The sequence below is a fragment of the Hydra viridissima genome, unplaced genomic scaffold, assembly GCF_058129835.1.
Source record: "Hydra viridissima isolate aposymbiotic clone 2 unplaced genomic scaffold, HvirCarnegie_v1 scaffold_10, whole genome shotgun sequence".
Taxonomy (NCBI): Eukaryota; Metazoa; Cnidaria; class Hydrozoa; order Anthoathecata; family Hydridae; genus Hydra; species Hydra viridissima.
This window is the reverse complement of record NW_028324309.1, coordinates 12,129,785-12,145,000: the sequence shown is the minus strand read 5'-3', so window position 1 is coordinate 12,145,000 and position 15,216 is coordinate 12,129,785. Positions and strand designations below refer to the sequence as shown.

Genomic DNA, 15,216 nt, shown 5'->3' with positions numbered 1-15,216 from the left:
TAGTCTTTAAAATGTCTATTCTGAATCTTAAACTAGAATAAAGTGTTTCATTCTGCATAACCGCTACCCTCATTGCCGCTCAAGAACACAGGGTATTAGTTAGCAGGTTCGGAACTTTTAATGCTAATGTATCAAACACATTCGGATGTCAATGGTTCCCTAAGATTAATAAATTTTTCCGCCGGTCAATAGCAAATTTTAAAGTTCATTTAAAACAATCAACAAAATAACAGAAAAAAAAAGAAAAAAAGAATTAGTAAACAAAAGTTAAAAAAAAAAAAAGAATATGGACAACGGACTTCTTGAAGTTAAGTAGCCTTTTTTTTGACCGCCCAACATTTTTTTTAGACGAAAGACAAAATGTTATACATAACTGTTATTTTTTACTTGAAATTTTTACATTTTGTTTGTTATGAACTATAAAGATGACGGAAAAAGTTATAAAGATGGCGGATGATTATGACGATAAGAGTTTACCAAATTTAATACGGATGGAAAAAAAAAATTAGTTGCAATTAAATCAGTAATCATTATTTAAATTTCACATCGGAGGATTATGCAGCATGCTGGTTTAACTCTACTGGGAATCTTCCTCTACTTAATGCTCAAGATAAATAAACTACATGTCGATCTCGTCGGGGTATTTTCCTCTTCTAAACACATTTTTCATCCTGGTTTGAGACGAGAGCTCTGATATTAGGATGATTATTTTCAAAATAAAAATGATTTTGAAAAACAGTTCTAAAAAATAACCTAATTGTTAGTTTATAATGATGAAATGAAATTAAATGAAAATAAAATAAACTGTTTTTCCTTTAAATATTTAGCATTTTAAAAAATCCCAGAAATTTTTATTGTCAAAAATCTTTTCTTTTTTTTTTCGTTGCAAAAATTTTAAAATAACGACAAATATTTATTTATTAATATTTATTCTGCTCTTTTCTTTCGTGCCAACATTACCTATTTTGGTTTCATAGTTTCAGATTTCAACATTTCAACGAGAGATTACTAGTCATATTTTTAAACATGATAAAAAATCTGAAGTTCGTTTCAAGAGAAAAAAAAAAATGTTCAAAAAACGAATTTCAATGTATATAATTTATGGTTATCATGAAAAAAATATATAGAAATCCCAGAAATCTGTGTTTTATCTGCATGTAAAGTTTTTAAGTTAACGTTTAATCGCGCCAATGCTCCAACCGGTGTTGTTCAATGAACAATGCAAATAAAATTTGCAACTCAGTTTTACTAAAGACAAATATAAATGAAATAAAAACTTTTACTGTCTAATTTTAACTTTCTAATTTCTGTAATAAATCGTAGCACATCTAAACTGCATTATGACTTCTTATTACACAAGAACAGCCCCTTAAATTACTTTAGGCCACCTGACCTAATTAGTAACTTGTTTTAAAGGGCTCATTACATCAACATTTGGCAGAATGTCAGCCAAATATGTGATGATGGGTACGATGGGTTTTTTGTAACATACTTTATCTAATATGTTTAAGCCAACTTAAGAAAAGTGTAGAGCTTTTTAAAAAACAAACTTTTGAATATGATATATTAATTGTTGATTAAAAATATATTGTTCGGACTCATCGAGGACACCCACTTCACTAATAATACGCCGCGAGGTAAATATATTGATAAAGTATCACCACCACGTGCTCAAGTGTCTCAAGTGGAAACTTAGTTGATTCAGTCGTTTACAATAGAATTCTTTATATACTCAGAGTACTGAATACATTTTTGAAAGTCTTCATTTTAAAATGATGTCATCGTTATTAATTGCCCTAACTTTTTCTCAGATGAAATATAAGACATAATTTTAAATAAGCTCAAAAAAGAAGAATTTTCAAAGCTGCACACACGTCCTCAAATTATCAAAGCTGCACACACGTCAACTTTTAATGGGGGAAATAAAATGTAAATAATATGCAACAAATATTTAAGAACTGATTTTTTCTCGAAGGTACCGAAATGAAAAGAAGTTTCATATATGTATATATATGCATATATATTATAGTTAAATAAGTTTAAAATTTCAATAATATTTTACTGCCAGTCTAAAACTACATTAAAAATATATTTGTTAAAAAATCTGAAAAAGATTACTAGACATCGCTTAATGCAAATAAAGTTTGCAAACAGGATGTGAAGGGCATTTTAGCTCTATAGATTAGCTTAAATCTTAGACTACCATGCTAAACCATAATACGGATTTTTGTTAATGTCTAATCATACTGAGATTTATTTCGTCAAGCTCTTGTTTTACCATCATGCTTGATAGAATAGATTTTTCAAGTGTATCTGTATTTTGGATTTTTTCCACTAAACTATCGTATGTATAATTAGAAATTGAAACAGAGCTATCGCTATGTCTAACCGGCGTTAACGGAGGGCTAAAATCCACCGGTTGTTGGGCGTTTGATTCGCATTGATCTGAATAAGTGTTACTAGAAGATGTCGAAAATTCTTCTGAAATTTTAATTTTTTTTGTCGATGCATCTTTCCTGCTTGAACGTATTCTATAATTACATGTTTTTTCTGTATGGACGTGCATATGTTTTTTCCTGTCGGATGAATTTGCAAATCTTCTATCGCAGCCGGAATACTCGCACACAAATGGCTTTTCACCTAATAGTTTATATTACAAGAAATTAGTCCCAAGCACATAAAACTTTAAATCATGTTAAGCTATAAATTTCCTATCTACACAATCATTTAAAAAAAGACATCTAACCGCATGGTTTTACAAAATTAAGTCTATTACCTGTTCTTTTTCCTGTGTGAGTCCTCTTATGGATTTTAAGATTTTCTGATCGAGCGAAAAGCTTGCCACATCCCGGAAATGGGCATGGAAATGGTTTTTCTCCTGTATGAACGCGTATGTGGTTGACTAGCTTATATTTAGCTTTGAATGGCAAAAGATTTCGGCTGCAGTTTTGCCAGTAACACACATACTCGTTATTATCCAGTCTTGTAATATGTTCGTCGTTTATATGACGCACAATATCTTGCATAACAGAATATTGTTTATTACATGGTTTCGACTTGCTGAATGGCGATTGATCAATCCACATGCATGTAAGAATTTGATTAGTTGGTTGTCTCAAATACCTGGATAAAAAAAAGAACATTAAAGTTTTCTTTTAAGTCTAATTTTAAATTATTATCACCATTATTTTTTCCAAAAAAACTAACCAGTAATTTGGATATCCTGAATATAGAGGAGTTTGCATGTAGAAATCCTGCTTTACGTTTGAGAACATATCATTCAATTGAGGGTAGGGTCTGAATTCTCCAGGAAAAGATAAGTTTGGGATGTTGATAGTCTCCCCAATAGAATGGCGCTGGGGATTCGGGCTAATTTGGGCGTTCATGATAGAAGTAGAACCCTGAGGAAAAAAAAGGTGAGGCTGAATATCACCTCGTATTTCTGAGCTTGCCTTCATTTGAGAACTACCTGGGGGCAAGTGTAGAAGGCCATTAGAGGAATGTATTGTACCAGACGACATAAACGTATCAAATGATTGACAGCTATACTGATGCGGATTGGGAATAGAAGCAATAGTAGGATCAAAAATAGAAGACGAAGGGAAAAATGTAGAATCTTGTCTGCTTGGAGAACGTAGTTGTTGGTACTCTTGCGGAGTTATGTTTTCTGAGACGCTTGTTCTTTGGAATTCATTCAGCACGGGACTAGACGAATAAAATTCATTTTGCTTGTTGTCGATAGATTGAGTACGTCTACTTTCAACATGAGTCGGCGTCGAAAACGATTCCATTGCTGATCCATCCATGTTTTCTGAAACGGAACACAACGATCCATTAAAATAACCCCATGCTGGTAGCGACATACTTGTTTCTTTGATAACCATTCTTTTCACTGACGTAATGCAATATGCAATTCTATTTCAAACAAACAAGAGAATATAATAAAAAATGCCAAATTGTTTTTTTTTTTTTAATAGGTATCGTAAGCATAGTGTAACTGTTTACACAAAAGCCTTTTAAAAAAACTATTTTTATAGCTACAGTAAAGTCAAGATGATTAAAAATATGACACAAGAAAAAACAGCACACAGATTATGTATAAATAATTACATCAATAAATATAAATATATATAAATATACGTATTTTGTGTATGAAAACTATATACAAAGGTAAACTAAAAATGGCGACAAGAATATCGTCTGGCTTATTTGGATTAATGATGTCGTGGATAAAATCCTACATCCTTGGCACGATATTATACTCTTACTATCTAAATATAAGGCTGAATCATTTTATAAAACTGGCGCAATATTTTAAAATTTAAAGCGAAACTACAAATTATTGTAGAAATTTTATAATTTCAAAATTTACTTCAAAACAGCAACATACTATAGATAGGCCGGTAAAATTTGACAGCCAAATAGTGCGAAAACGTTTACAGGTAGATTGGTAGAGTTTGCCAGCCAACAACGTTTGGTACACGTTTGGTAACAAAAACACCATTTTAATCAAATTTTTCCTGGTTTTCAAAATTGTTCAAATAAATAATGAATCAGCCTGCTATTGATAAACACTTATGTTGACTAAGCGGTAAAATGTTCAAATCCAAAAGCCTTCAAGCTAAAAGGGCTGCTCTTCTTTACCAGCGTGTACTTAATAAATGTCAATTATCTTTAAAGTGAATTAAAATATTGTTTTCCGGATATTTAATAGGTTTGTTCTACACTTCATATAGTAAATAAATATATATTTTAAATAAGTTATATTACGTATCATCTTATAATCTATATCATCCTTTTTTACAATAGGATGATGTGCAACATCTTATTATGTCATAATAACATGATATGTTCTTATTGCATCATATCGACATGTTCTTGTATAATAAGATGATATGTATGGATAATACAAATATTAATATACTAGTACAAATAACTCTAAAAGAAATGCTAAGTCTTTTTGATTTGAATTATTCAAACAATGTGATGATCTTAAGATTTCTTATTAACCTCATTAAAAAACGCGAAAGCAAACCACTATTCGCAACTACTCACAATTTAGTTCTTCAGCACGCTCAATTTAAGCAGCGACGATATTCAGAAGTTTGCTGATATCTTATTTTTTAGACTGCAGAGGTGATCTGAAATTCCTTCTTCGCTCGAAGTTTTTTCAGAAAGTTGCAACTGATTTTCACCAGATGATAATTGAAATGATAATATATTTAGAGAGCTCATTTAATTTATTCGCGTATCGTGGATTTAAGAATCAAATCTTGATTGACGTTTTTAAGCAGAAAAAACTTTCCAAACAGCGCTGTTTTTTCTGTTTTGCATTACCCCCGACCAGAGTACAAGCTGTCGCGAAAGCGAGATTGAATAGCTTGAAGTTTTCAAAAGTAATTTTAGCGAGTAATCTTATAAAACGCATAACACTCTCGTGTATCTATTTTTACTTCCGGCAGAATTAGGTTCCATTCAGAAACAAAAAAGCATCAACACATAAAAAAAACAACAAAATAACAACAACAAACAACAGTAGCAAAAAATTTTGAAAAGTTTTTTATTGATAGAATCGACGGGGGTCTCTTCATTAATTCTACTTGATGATATTTGTAATATTTGTTTGCATTGAATTGCATTGTTTTTATGCGTACAAAAAAAGGTGCGACTTTTATGCATTTCTAACAGCAAGAAATATTGGTGTGTTTGAGACATTTGGTTTTGAAAAATTCTTACAACAATCGATTGAAAACGATAACACTGAAAATAAATTTGCCTTTGCTTTTCCCCAAATGAAATATTTTAGAGTTGCAAAATGCGATATCCGCTGTATTACACCTACATAATAAAATAAGGAAGTTTGCGAACTTTCGTCAATATTTTCATGAGGTACATGTAATACTAAGATTACAGAAAGCCATACGAACATTTCCGGACGCTTATGCATTTCAATTATTTTGTCTAGAAAGTCTTATTTCTTATGTAAAAAATAACATTTACCGCTGAATAGAAACATTGAGACAATTAATATGAATTATTTATGAAAAAGTATATATATATATATATATATATATATCTATATCTATATATATATATATATATATATATATATATATATATATATATATATATATATATATATATATATATAAATGAATAAGTATGTATGTATGTATGTATGTATGTATGTATGTATGTATGTATGTATGTATGTATGTATGTATGTATGTATGTATGTATGTATGTATGTATGTATGTATGTATGTATGTATGTATGTATGTATGTATGTATGTATGTATGTATGTATGTATGTATGTATGTATGTATGTATGTATGTATGTATGTATGTATGTATGTATGTATGTATGTATGTATGTATGTATGTATGTATGTATGTATGTATGTATGTATGTATGTATGTATGTATGTATGTATGTATGTATGTATGTATGTATGTATGTATGTATGTATGTATGTATGTATGTATCATAACCATATATATATATTAAATATGCATTACATACATACTTTAATTAAAATGATGATAACAATGATTATTCTGATCATCATCATGATCATAATGATGATCATCAAAATACCGATGCTGATAATGAAATGATGCTGATGATGCTGATAATGATGGTGATGATAATAATGATCATCAATAGCGTAATTAACAAGAAAAAATGAAATTTTTGCTAACGCCTAATTAAAAAAAAACAAAACATTTGTTAATTAAAATGGTTTCTTCTATTTCATCACGAAATTGATGTAACAAGAAGAAGGCGTCTTAATCTAAATTGTATTTGTAAATAAGTGATGTACACAATAAAGTGACAGTAATCATGCCAAATCTCAAAAGTTATGCAAACACAACGAACTTAACGCTCAAATAAAGATAACTTCAAGTCTGCATTTGTTACAAATTAATATTTTAAGGTCAACAAATCATAAGAGCTTCGCGTCATCAGCTGAAGATAGTATGACATTAAAATGCATTTATTGACGTATTTTTTTAGTTGTTTTCTGTAAATATTTTTACGATTAGAAATCTTTACCAAGTTATTAAACGTTTTTTGAATTTTTCAAAAATTACGAATACAGTTTATTTGTGCAATTCTTCGAATTTTAACAAATTGTTGTCTTTAGATATGCTATCAATAAAATCATAACATAATATCCAGATCAGCCGCATAATGCTTTTCTTTTTAAAGGTAGAAATATATAATATAGTAATCCGATTTAATATTAGAGATCGTATTATAGCGGCTTAAAGTATTATGTCTGAGCGCGATTTAGAAAGAGGGTTCGTGCATTTGGGGGATCAACCACGCCTGGAAGCGGTACATTCATTTTACTTTATGCATAACGCATAAAAATCATCCAATTAAATTAAGGAAGTTATTAAAATTCAAAATACTGTTAAAACAGCGTTAGTACAAAATCGAAAATACTGAACATCAACTTTCTAAAAAATCTCTTTTTGTTTTAAAAAGACGTGGTGTGTTACACCTTTCTGAATTCCTCAATTGAAAATTTGGTGCGAGTGAGTTCTTGGCTGAATTGAGAACAAATCGTTCTTTTATTCGAAAATGAAGATAAAAAAAAACAGAAATGAAAATCCAGTTTTGGGAACATTAAATATTTGTTTTCAAAATAATATGCAATTTAAGGCTCAACAATATTTTGTTATATAAACAAATTTTTTTTTTATAAAACATTTCAGAATTTAATATCTGACTGTGATGTTAGCATGGACCATTTCAGAATATCCTGAAAGATTAAGACGAGGTTTTGAAAACAAAATGTAATGTTTTTACAAACTCCGCGTTTTCATTTATATTTCTTGGAGATACTAGAATAAATTAACGCCATCTAATGAGAATAATACGTGGCAAACAAGCCTGACTGTCTAAATAAATTCTTAAATCACTGGAGAAAAGAATTTAATATGTAGTGTTATTATGTTCGTGCAATCCCTCAGTCAACTTGGTGTTTAATTTCTAAAAAAAATATTTCTCCAGAAGAAAACCCTGGATAAGTTTTCTTCATTTTCTTTACAGATTTTTTTTGTACTTGTAATTCAAAGTAACCAATAGTTACAAGTTCGATTTCTACAAACTTTTATAACAAAATCCTTAAAATTAAAAAAAAAGATTATTTTCACAATTTTCAATTTTTCAAAAAAAACTTTAAAAAGCGCTAAAAAATTTTAAAAAAATGAATACATTTATATTTTAAAATTATTTAATAATCAAGTAAAATAGTAGTAATAATTATAAATAAAAATTTATCAATACTTCTATATTTAGTGTTTCAATGTCTTCACTTTTTTTATATTAAAAATGTTTATAAAAGAATTTAAAATATCAAAACAAAGTGATCATATTTCACTTTTAAGAAACGATGCCAATTTTAACTCTTACAAGCGTGCAATAGCTGATAAAATGACGGGAATAATTTTTGTGTAGATGTCTAAGAGTACTTCGTCTGATCATTTAACGAATAAAATTTTTTAAACGAAAGACATTTTTTAAAAAGATAATTAACCGATTATTTTTTAAGCGCTGTTGGGTTCTTCAAAATCTTTAATTCTTCTTTTTTTTACTCATTTCTGACATAAACGACTCCTGTATTATTTCTTTTTTTTTTGTCATTTTCGTAACTACTTAATAAATAATTACATCATAAATATCAACAATAAAATTATTACCATTTTGTTTGAAAAACTTATCTTTTTAAGTATTTGTTTATAAATAGAAAAATAATGAGTAAATTTTAAAATAGGTGGCGTAAATAGAAGATACTGCTTCTTTTTTATGTTTCTAAGAATTTGTGATCTTTGTGTGTTTGTTTTCTTGTAAATAATTTTTGTGGCAAAAGCTTGTAAATCTATTAAACGTTTGTTGCTTGTCTTTTAAATAAATATATTAATTGTAGCGTCCACCTGACAAAAGTTTTTAGAAAACTTCATTATAATTTTAAAATTAAATACAATATTTTAAAATCTGTTTTCATTAAAAAATTTTTTCTGTTTTATTAATTAATTAATTTATAATACGAGCCTTGTTTATTTAGCATCAAATTATCAATTAATTAAAAACCAGTCAAGTTAATTAATTTTCAAGCTGCCTTTACTAGCGTCTCTGTTTGCAGCATTTCCTATTACATTGCGCTTCTATTTTGTAGCGAGGGATTAGAGCGAGGTTTGTAATTGATCATTTTATTAAAATTTGAAGTTTGCACAAACTTTTTAAGATGTAAGCGTCCATCTAAAAACGCTTAAAAAGTTTGGAAAATTCTTAAAACTGATTGAATTGTTTGCTCGATTTGTTTTAAAACCAAATTTTACTTTATTTAGCTGCGGCTGTGAATGAGTAACCACATGTTCATTTAAGATATTATAGAAGTAAAAAAGTCCGAAAAATAAATAATTTGCATAAGCTGTAAATGTGACGTTTTTGTTTGTGTAACAAATGTATGCCTAAATAGTCTTAGTAAATAAATTTAGGTTTAGAGTTATGCACAGAATCACTGTCTTATAGTAGCTTTGAAGTACACTCTAAAGTTCTACATACTTTATTTAGTAGATAACCCAGTTTGAAATATTCAAAGGTAAAGTTAAACCAAGATAAATTCGACTTAGTGCACGTTTTTTTTTTATCTTTAAGACAAAATGTCTTTAAAAGCTGAAAATTATCTTTTTAATTAAAATCTTTTATTGGAACTTTTATGTCCAAATTTTCTCTCATAATCTTTTCAGACACACCACACCCAATATCTTCGAATGGGTGTCAAAACAAGCTGAAAATAATCTAATGGTTGTTTTAAGCTGATCCTAACTAGTTATTGAAGATTATTAAAAGTCAATGAGTAATCGCAATTTCATTATTATTTTTTTAATCATAGATCAAAAAGAAGGTGGAATTTTTTCACAAGTGTTATCATGAATTGAGCTGCCTCGGCTCGAAAGTTGTTTACTTTTAAGACAAAAGGATGCTTTGACTAATTCCGTCATGAGAAAATCGAACCACAATCAATAACTATGATGCGTGTTAATTAATAGATGCTCGATTATTTGCGTCCTCCTTGGCGCCTTACTGTACAAACATTTGAAGAAATAACTAAATGCTTAGATTTTTTTTATAAGGAGCAATTTTAAGGCGGTTTTAATATCAATATTTGTATTTTGTGGTTAAAAAATGACCGTACATGTATCGCATTTTGTGGTCAAAATTTGACAGCTCATTAATAAATTGTTTGTGAAGTGTACTTGTATAATAAATAAATATCAAAACAAAACAAAAAAGAGTTGTACCTAAGAAAACAAGCGATAATACTATTATTATATTATTATTACAACACTATTACCACATTATCAATTGGTTTAAATTTAATTGTCAATCTCAAATCTATTGGTTATCGATTGCTAACACTTTCTAATTTTAGAACATTAGTTTTTAAAATACCTTAAGTGGCAATATGATTGTTTAAAATAGAGGAATAAAGGAACTTTTTGAACTTTATTTATAAAATTTGAATTATTTTATAATAATAACAGCAACAGTATTATCATCGAATGCGCTAAAAAAAATGCCAAGTGCAAAACGTCATCACTGCGCAAGTATTGTAAGTATATGAAATACACCCAAATATGCAAACGTGATCAAGTGCACCAAAGCGTCATTGTTATCATTGTGTAGGTATTACAAAAGTTATAAACGTGGCCACCGTCATTTAGTAAGCATCAAGCACCAACTACTGACGAATTGCAGGTAGTTTTACAAATGCAAACTAGTTGGTGCAACTCTGCTGATTGTCTAAACAAAAAACAAAAATTTCTGGCTCAAATTTATCCAACAAATCGATGATAAAAAAAAATTTATCCAACAAATTGATGATGAAAATAATTTATCCAACAAATCGATGATTAAAAAAAAATTTTCAATAATAAAAAAAATTTAGTCACGGGTAAAAACTTTTAAGATCGAACACAAAATAAGTTCAAAAAAAAATTTTTTAGTTAACCAGTGATTAAGAAGGTTACGACGTTTAAAACTTTGACGACGTTTAACTTTGACGACGTCTAACTTTGACGGCATTTAACTTTAACGTTTTTAACGTTTAACGTTTTAACTTTCGTTTGAGTTAATTTTTTAATTGTCATTTTAATTAGTTCATATCAAACAGTTAAAAGAGTAGTTAAAAGTCAACATTTGCTAAAACTTTAACAAACTGAAGTGGAAAAACCAACCTAGTAAAACTCTTCTTAAAGAAGCGCACCGTTACATCTATCCTTATCTCTTACCTTCTATCTCTCACCATTCCATCCTCACTATCTCATCACTCTCCATCCCAACTTTTACCATAACGTTTTTCACCATTATATAATAAAGGCATAACTGTGTTTTTAAATAAAGTCAACTTAAAAGTTATTTTCGAATAATAACTACATACAAAGTCTGCTTAACAGAGTTGCAACAATAGAATGTGGGTTATTTTGGTTAAAAAAAAACTTGTATTGGGCTTTCGATAATATACAATTGCGAATTCAAGAAACGAGTCTTTTATAAGAAAACATTACTTTTCAAAATATTCAAATACAGGGGTGGGGTGGGTGGGGGTGCATTTGTCGCTTTACCATTTTAAAAATGCAGTAAATTTTTTTGCTGTTATTAGTTGTTTTTTGTTTTTTTTCTTTTTTTCTTTTCAGGATTATAAAATAAAATCTTTTAGAAATTTAACCATGAATAAATTTAAAACCAAAAAAAAAGTGAAGATAATTGAATTTTATTTTTGAAATAAACACTAAATCATTTTAACACAAAAATTCTTTAAGCGCCATTTCAATGTTGAGCATTCTCCTACTAAGCCTTCAATAATTAACATGATGAAGTGATTTCGAGGTCTCTCAGTTCTTACACCTAAAAATACTGAAAAATTACGGCCTAGTATTGATGACAGTTCAATCACATTGACTCAAAGACATTCTTAAAAACTTGGAATCTCATGAAGGTTGTTGCAACGAACTCAAAGAGGATTGAGCATGTAACCATACAAGGTTCAATTAGTGAAACCTATACAGCCTTTAAACTTGCAACAGCGGCTAAATTGCGCAGTCAGATTTCAAGATATTGCAAGAATTAACATCAACTTCATTTACAACTTGATCATGGGGATGAGGTCTATTTTCATTTGGAAAGACATGTGAATAAACAAAGTATGAGTTTAGGGTACCGAAAATCCACGTAACGTTCATGCAAATCAATTACACCCACGTAAGAATACAGTATGGTGTGGAGTAAGCTCAGAAAGGCTTATTGGGGCTCACTTCTGTGAGGATTCTGATAAAGTTACTGTAACTGGTGAGTGATATAGAGAAATGCTATTAAATTTTGTTCAGTCTGAGATTGCAAAAATGGTAGGGTATTGGTGGAAGCAAGTTGTTGCAACTCCACATACGGCTACAGCCACAATGCAAATTTTAGCTGCGATGTTTCAATATTAAATAATTTCTCGAAATTCCGATTTTTTATGGATCCCACGATCCATAAAAAAATCGGAATTTCGAGATCAATCCATGATTTGAAAGCACCAGATCTATGGAGATATTTAAAAAAAAAAATGGTGTACGTAAATGAACCTCAAACTATCCAACAGCTTAAAGCAAACATATAAGAGGAAATTCGTTCCATCCAGCCTCAGATGTTAAGAACTGTCATGGAAAATCCTTTTTTAAAGGGCTCTTTTTTGAGAGGCTGAAAATGGAGGCTATGAACGTGACATTTTTCATACATAATCAAAATAAAATTGTAATTTTTAAGCTTTGTAAACAAAAAGAGAATTAGTAAAGTACATTAATTTACAAGAAAGATATTTTATTTTAAAATGGTAGAGCGATTTCTGCACCACCCTGTACAAATCTGTCGTCAAGTTTCAAACAAATTAAGCATGTTTTTTTCAAATCAGTATCATTTTTTAAAGTTAACTTTAGTTACGTTTTCAATCATTTGTTTTGCATTTATTATTTATTTTTTGTCATCTTTCTCGTAAAATTTTACATTTAAAGTAGTATTACTTATTTTTTTCGTTATTTAGACAACCGGTGACGAAATGAAAGCCTTGATATAGCGGCTGTTTTTTGATCTAGCAACATTTTTTTGATGCGGCGACAGATTCTTGATGTAGAGACAGTTACTCGATTTATAGACAGTTGGGTTCAATTTTCTGAGTTACTTTACATCTACTTTTAATGCATACTGTTTTAAAAAGATTTTCCCTAATATTGCGAATATTGCAGTCAACAATGCGATCACTGCGATCTACATTTCGATTATTGCGTTCAGAAATAAATACTTCATATCGCAGAAAAGAATAGTTTAAAATCCCATAGTGTTATAAACGAAAATAGATCTACTCGTGTTTACAGATATTTTATATCCACTATATCATTTTCAACACATAATACGTATGTTATTACGTGTTGTAAATGATATAGTGGATATAAAAATCTGTTATCAAACTCTCGATTTAGAAACAAGGAAACACTGTAGTTTCTTCCAATATCCACGGTTGTTATGGCTACGTTATTTACAAATCCTGTTTCACAAGTATCGAATTTCCCACCAGACTTTAATTTCATAATAAGTATTTGAACACGTGTATACATCACCGTAAACGGCATTGTTAGTAGAAAGAAATATTGAAGAAATTTTATTTAACTTGCAATCAACGCTTCAAATGAATGATTTCCAAGAGAATTTAGCATTATCACTTCTCATGACCACTTTTCGTGAACACTTCCTATCAACGCTTCCCATGATCTACTTCTCTTAAATACCTCCCATCGAACACTTCCCATGAACATTTTTTTAAAAACACTTCTCGTGAACATTTTTTTAAGAACACTTCTCGTGAACATCTTCTGAAGAACACTTCTCGTGAGCATTTTTTTAAAACACATTTCTCGTGAACCTTCGTAAATACACTTTATTTAAACTTTGACTTATTATAATTTTAATCTTGACCAAAAAAAGTTATATAAATCAAAAATCCCAGAAAATGAATAAAGTTGTAAATTGCCGAATGGCTAATGTTTGGGAATAAAAGCTATAGCTCACCTAAATTGTTTTGGCAAGAAAACGTATCGGTCATGTAGTCTGGAACACAGAGTTGATTTTCTCTGCATGGCCAATAATCGCAACCCACACTCTATAAAAAATCAAAAACGCTCAAAACCATTTATAACTTTTCCAAATCAGAAATATGACTGATAAATTAAAAAGTATGATCCATAAGTTGGTATTGCTATTTCGAATTCATATTAGCGCATTCTTTGAGGGGATTTTTCAAATGATTAAAAAAAAAAAAAAAACCTTTTTTAAATAAAATACATTTTTAACTTATATTTTAACCTACTTTAGTACAAGCATGCTTCCAATTGATGTCGAAGACAACATCTTTCTTGTTAGTGTAACAATTTTCGCTTAACAGTTGACATTTAGATGAACTTGGTCGAAAGTTGACAGAAACACAATCTGAGATGGTGTTACATTTGCTAATGCAAAAGTGAAGTGCCCCAGTATCTATGGTTTCCAAAGGTTTAGTAACGTTCAAAAAAGAATTTTCTAGAACTCTCATACTCGATAGAGATACCACCATGGTGTCATCTAAATTTGTATTACGAAGCCACGTTTTCGACAAAGAACTCGTGTGAATAAACTTGCAGCATAAGCTATGTTAAAAAAAAAAAAGAAAAATCAATAACTTCAGCTCTCCAATAAAATAAAAAATACCAAACTGACAACCCACAACAGATTTCACATTCGTGTTCCTTTAACATAAAATCTCATAAAAAAATCCACAAAGAAATTTATTTAGATTCCTCACCAAAAAAATGCGATTAAAATATATCCGTTCATCATTCAAAACACGCTTTTACTTTTTTTTCTTCTTCTTTTAAAATCATTATTGAGCTTCTTATTGTAAAAATTATGATTTTACTAAAAAAAATGTACATCAATAGGTATTCAGCTCATCTCAATACATCACTCAAAAAAAAAAAAAAATCACAAAAAATAAATGTGAATAAAAAAATTACAAATAAGCTGATTGATACACGATTTAAAAAAAAAGTAACCTGTCGATTTTTAGTTTCGTAGAGATCAACGTAAGTCTTTCCTTGAAACTTTAATGGAGAACAAAAGCCTTAATAC

General features: G+C 29.3%; 2 protein-coding genes across 4 annotated transcripts; both read right to left on the bottom strand.

The window, feature by feature from the left end:
- Positions 1-2,003: 2,003 nt before the first annotated feature.
- LOC145181089 (uncharacterized) lies at positions 2,004-5,392 on the bottom strand. The gene is made up of 4 exons (XM_080056088.2): positions 5,056-5,392; positions 3,208-3,915; positions 2,777-3,123; positions 2,004-2,640 (listed from the first exon to the last, which is right to left on the bottom strand). The coding sequence occupies exons 2-4, from the start codon at positions 3,882-3,884 to the stop codon at positions 2,231-2,233; spliced, it is 1,434 nt and encodes a 477-aa protein (XP_079912214.2). The 5' UTR covers positions 3,885-3,915; positions 5,056-5,392; the 3' UTR covers positions 2,004-2,230.
- Positions 5,393-10,505: 5,113 nt separating this feature from the next.
- LOC145181663 (uncharacterized) lies at positions 10,506-15,002 on the bottom strand. Of its 3 annotated transcripts, XM_090099329.1 has the most exons (5): positions 14,891-15,002; positions 14,420-14,735; positions 14,122-14,212; positions 10,793-10,821; positions 10,506-10,756 (listed from the first exon to the last, which is right to left on the bottom strand). In XM_090099329.1, exons 1-4 carry the CDS (start codon positions 14,923-14,925, stop codon positions 10,796-10,798), a joined length of 468 nt encoding a protein of 155 aa, XP_089955455.1. In that variant the 5' UTR covers positions 14,926-15,002; the 3' UTR covers positions 10,506-10,756; positions 10,793-10,795. The 3 variants fall into 3 exon arrangements, with proteins under 3 accessions (XP_089955455.1, XP_089955454.1, XP_089955453.1); XM_090099328.1 differs by having other exon boundaries at positions 10,506-10,821; XM_090099327.1 differs by lacking the exons at positions 10,506-10,756; positions 10,793-10,821 and adding an exon at positions 12,966-13,975.
- Between the last annotated feature and the right edge of the window lie 214 nt (positions 15,003-15,216).

Bases quoted from the DNA above. Each gene is read 5' to 3' on its own strand.
- LOC145181089 (XM_080056088.2), bottom strand. From the start codon at position 3,884: ATGGTTATCAAAGAAACAAGTATGTCGCTACCAGCATGGGGTTATTTT. The intron at 3,124-3,207 runs GTTAGTTTTTTT...TTTTTTATCCAG, and splicing joins TCAGGATATCCAAATTACTG to GTATTTGAGACAACCAACTA. The intron at 2,641-2,776 runs GTAATAGACTTA...ATAAACTATTAG, and splicing joins TCACACAGGAAAAAGAACAG to GTGAAAAGCCATTTGTGTGC.
- LOC145181663 (XM_090099327.1), bottom strand. From the start codon at position 14,925: ATGATGAACGGATATATTTTAATCGCATTTTTTTG. The intron at 14,213-14,419 runs GTAGGTTAAAAT...GATTTTTTATAG, and splicing joins GGAAGCATGCTTGTACTAAA to AGTGTGGGTTGCGATTATTG. The intron at 13,976-14,121 runs GTGAGCTATAGC...GTATTTACGAAG, and splicing joins TTCTTGCCAAAACAATTTAG to GTTCACGAGAAATGTGTTTT.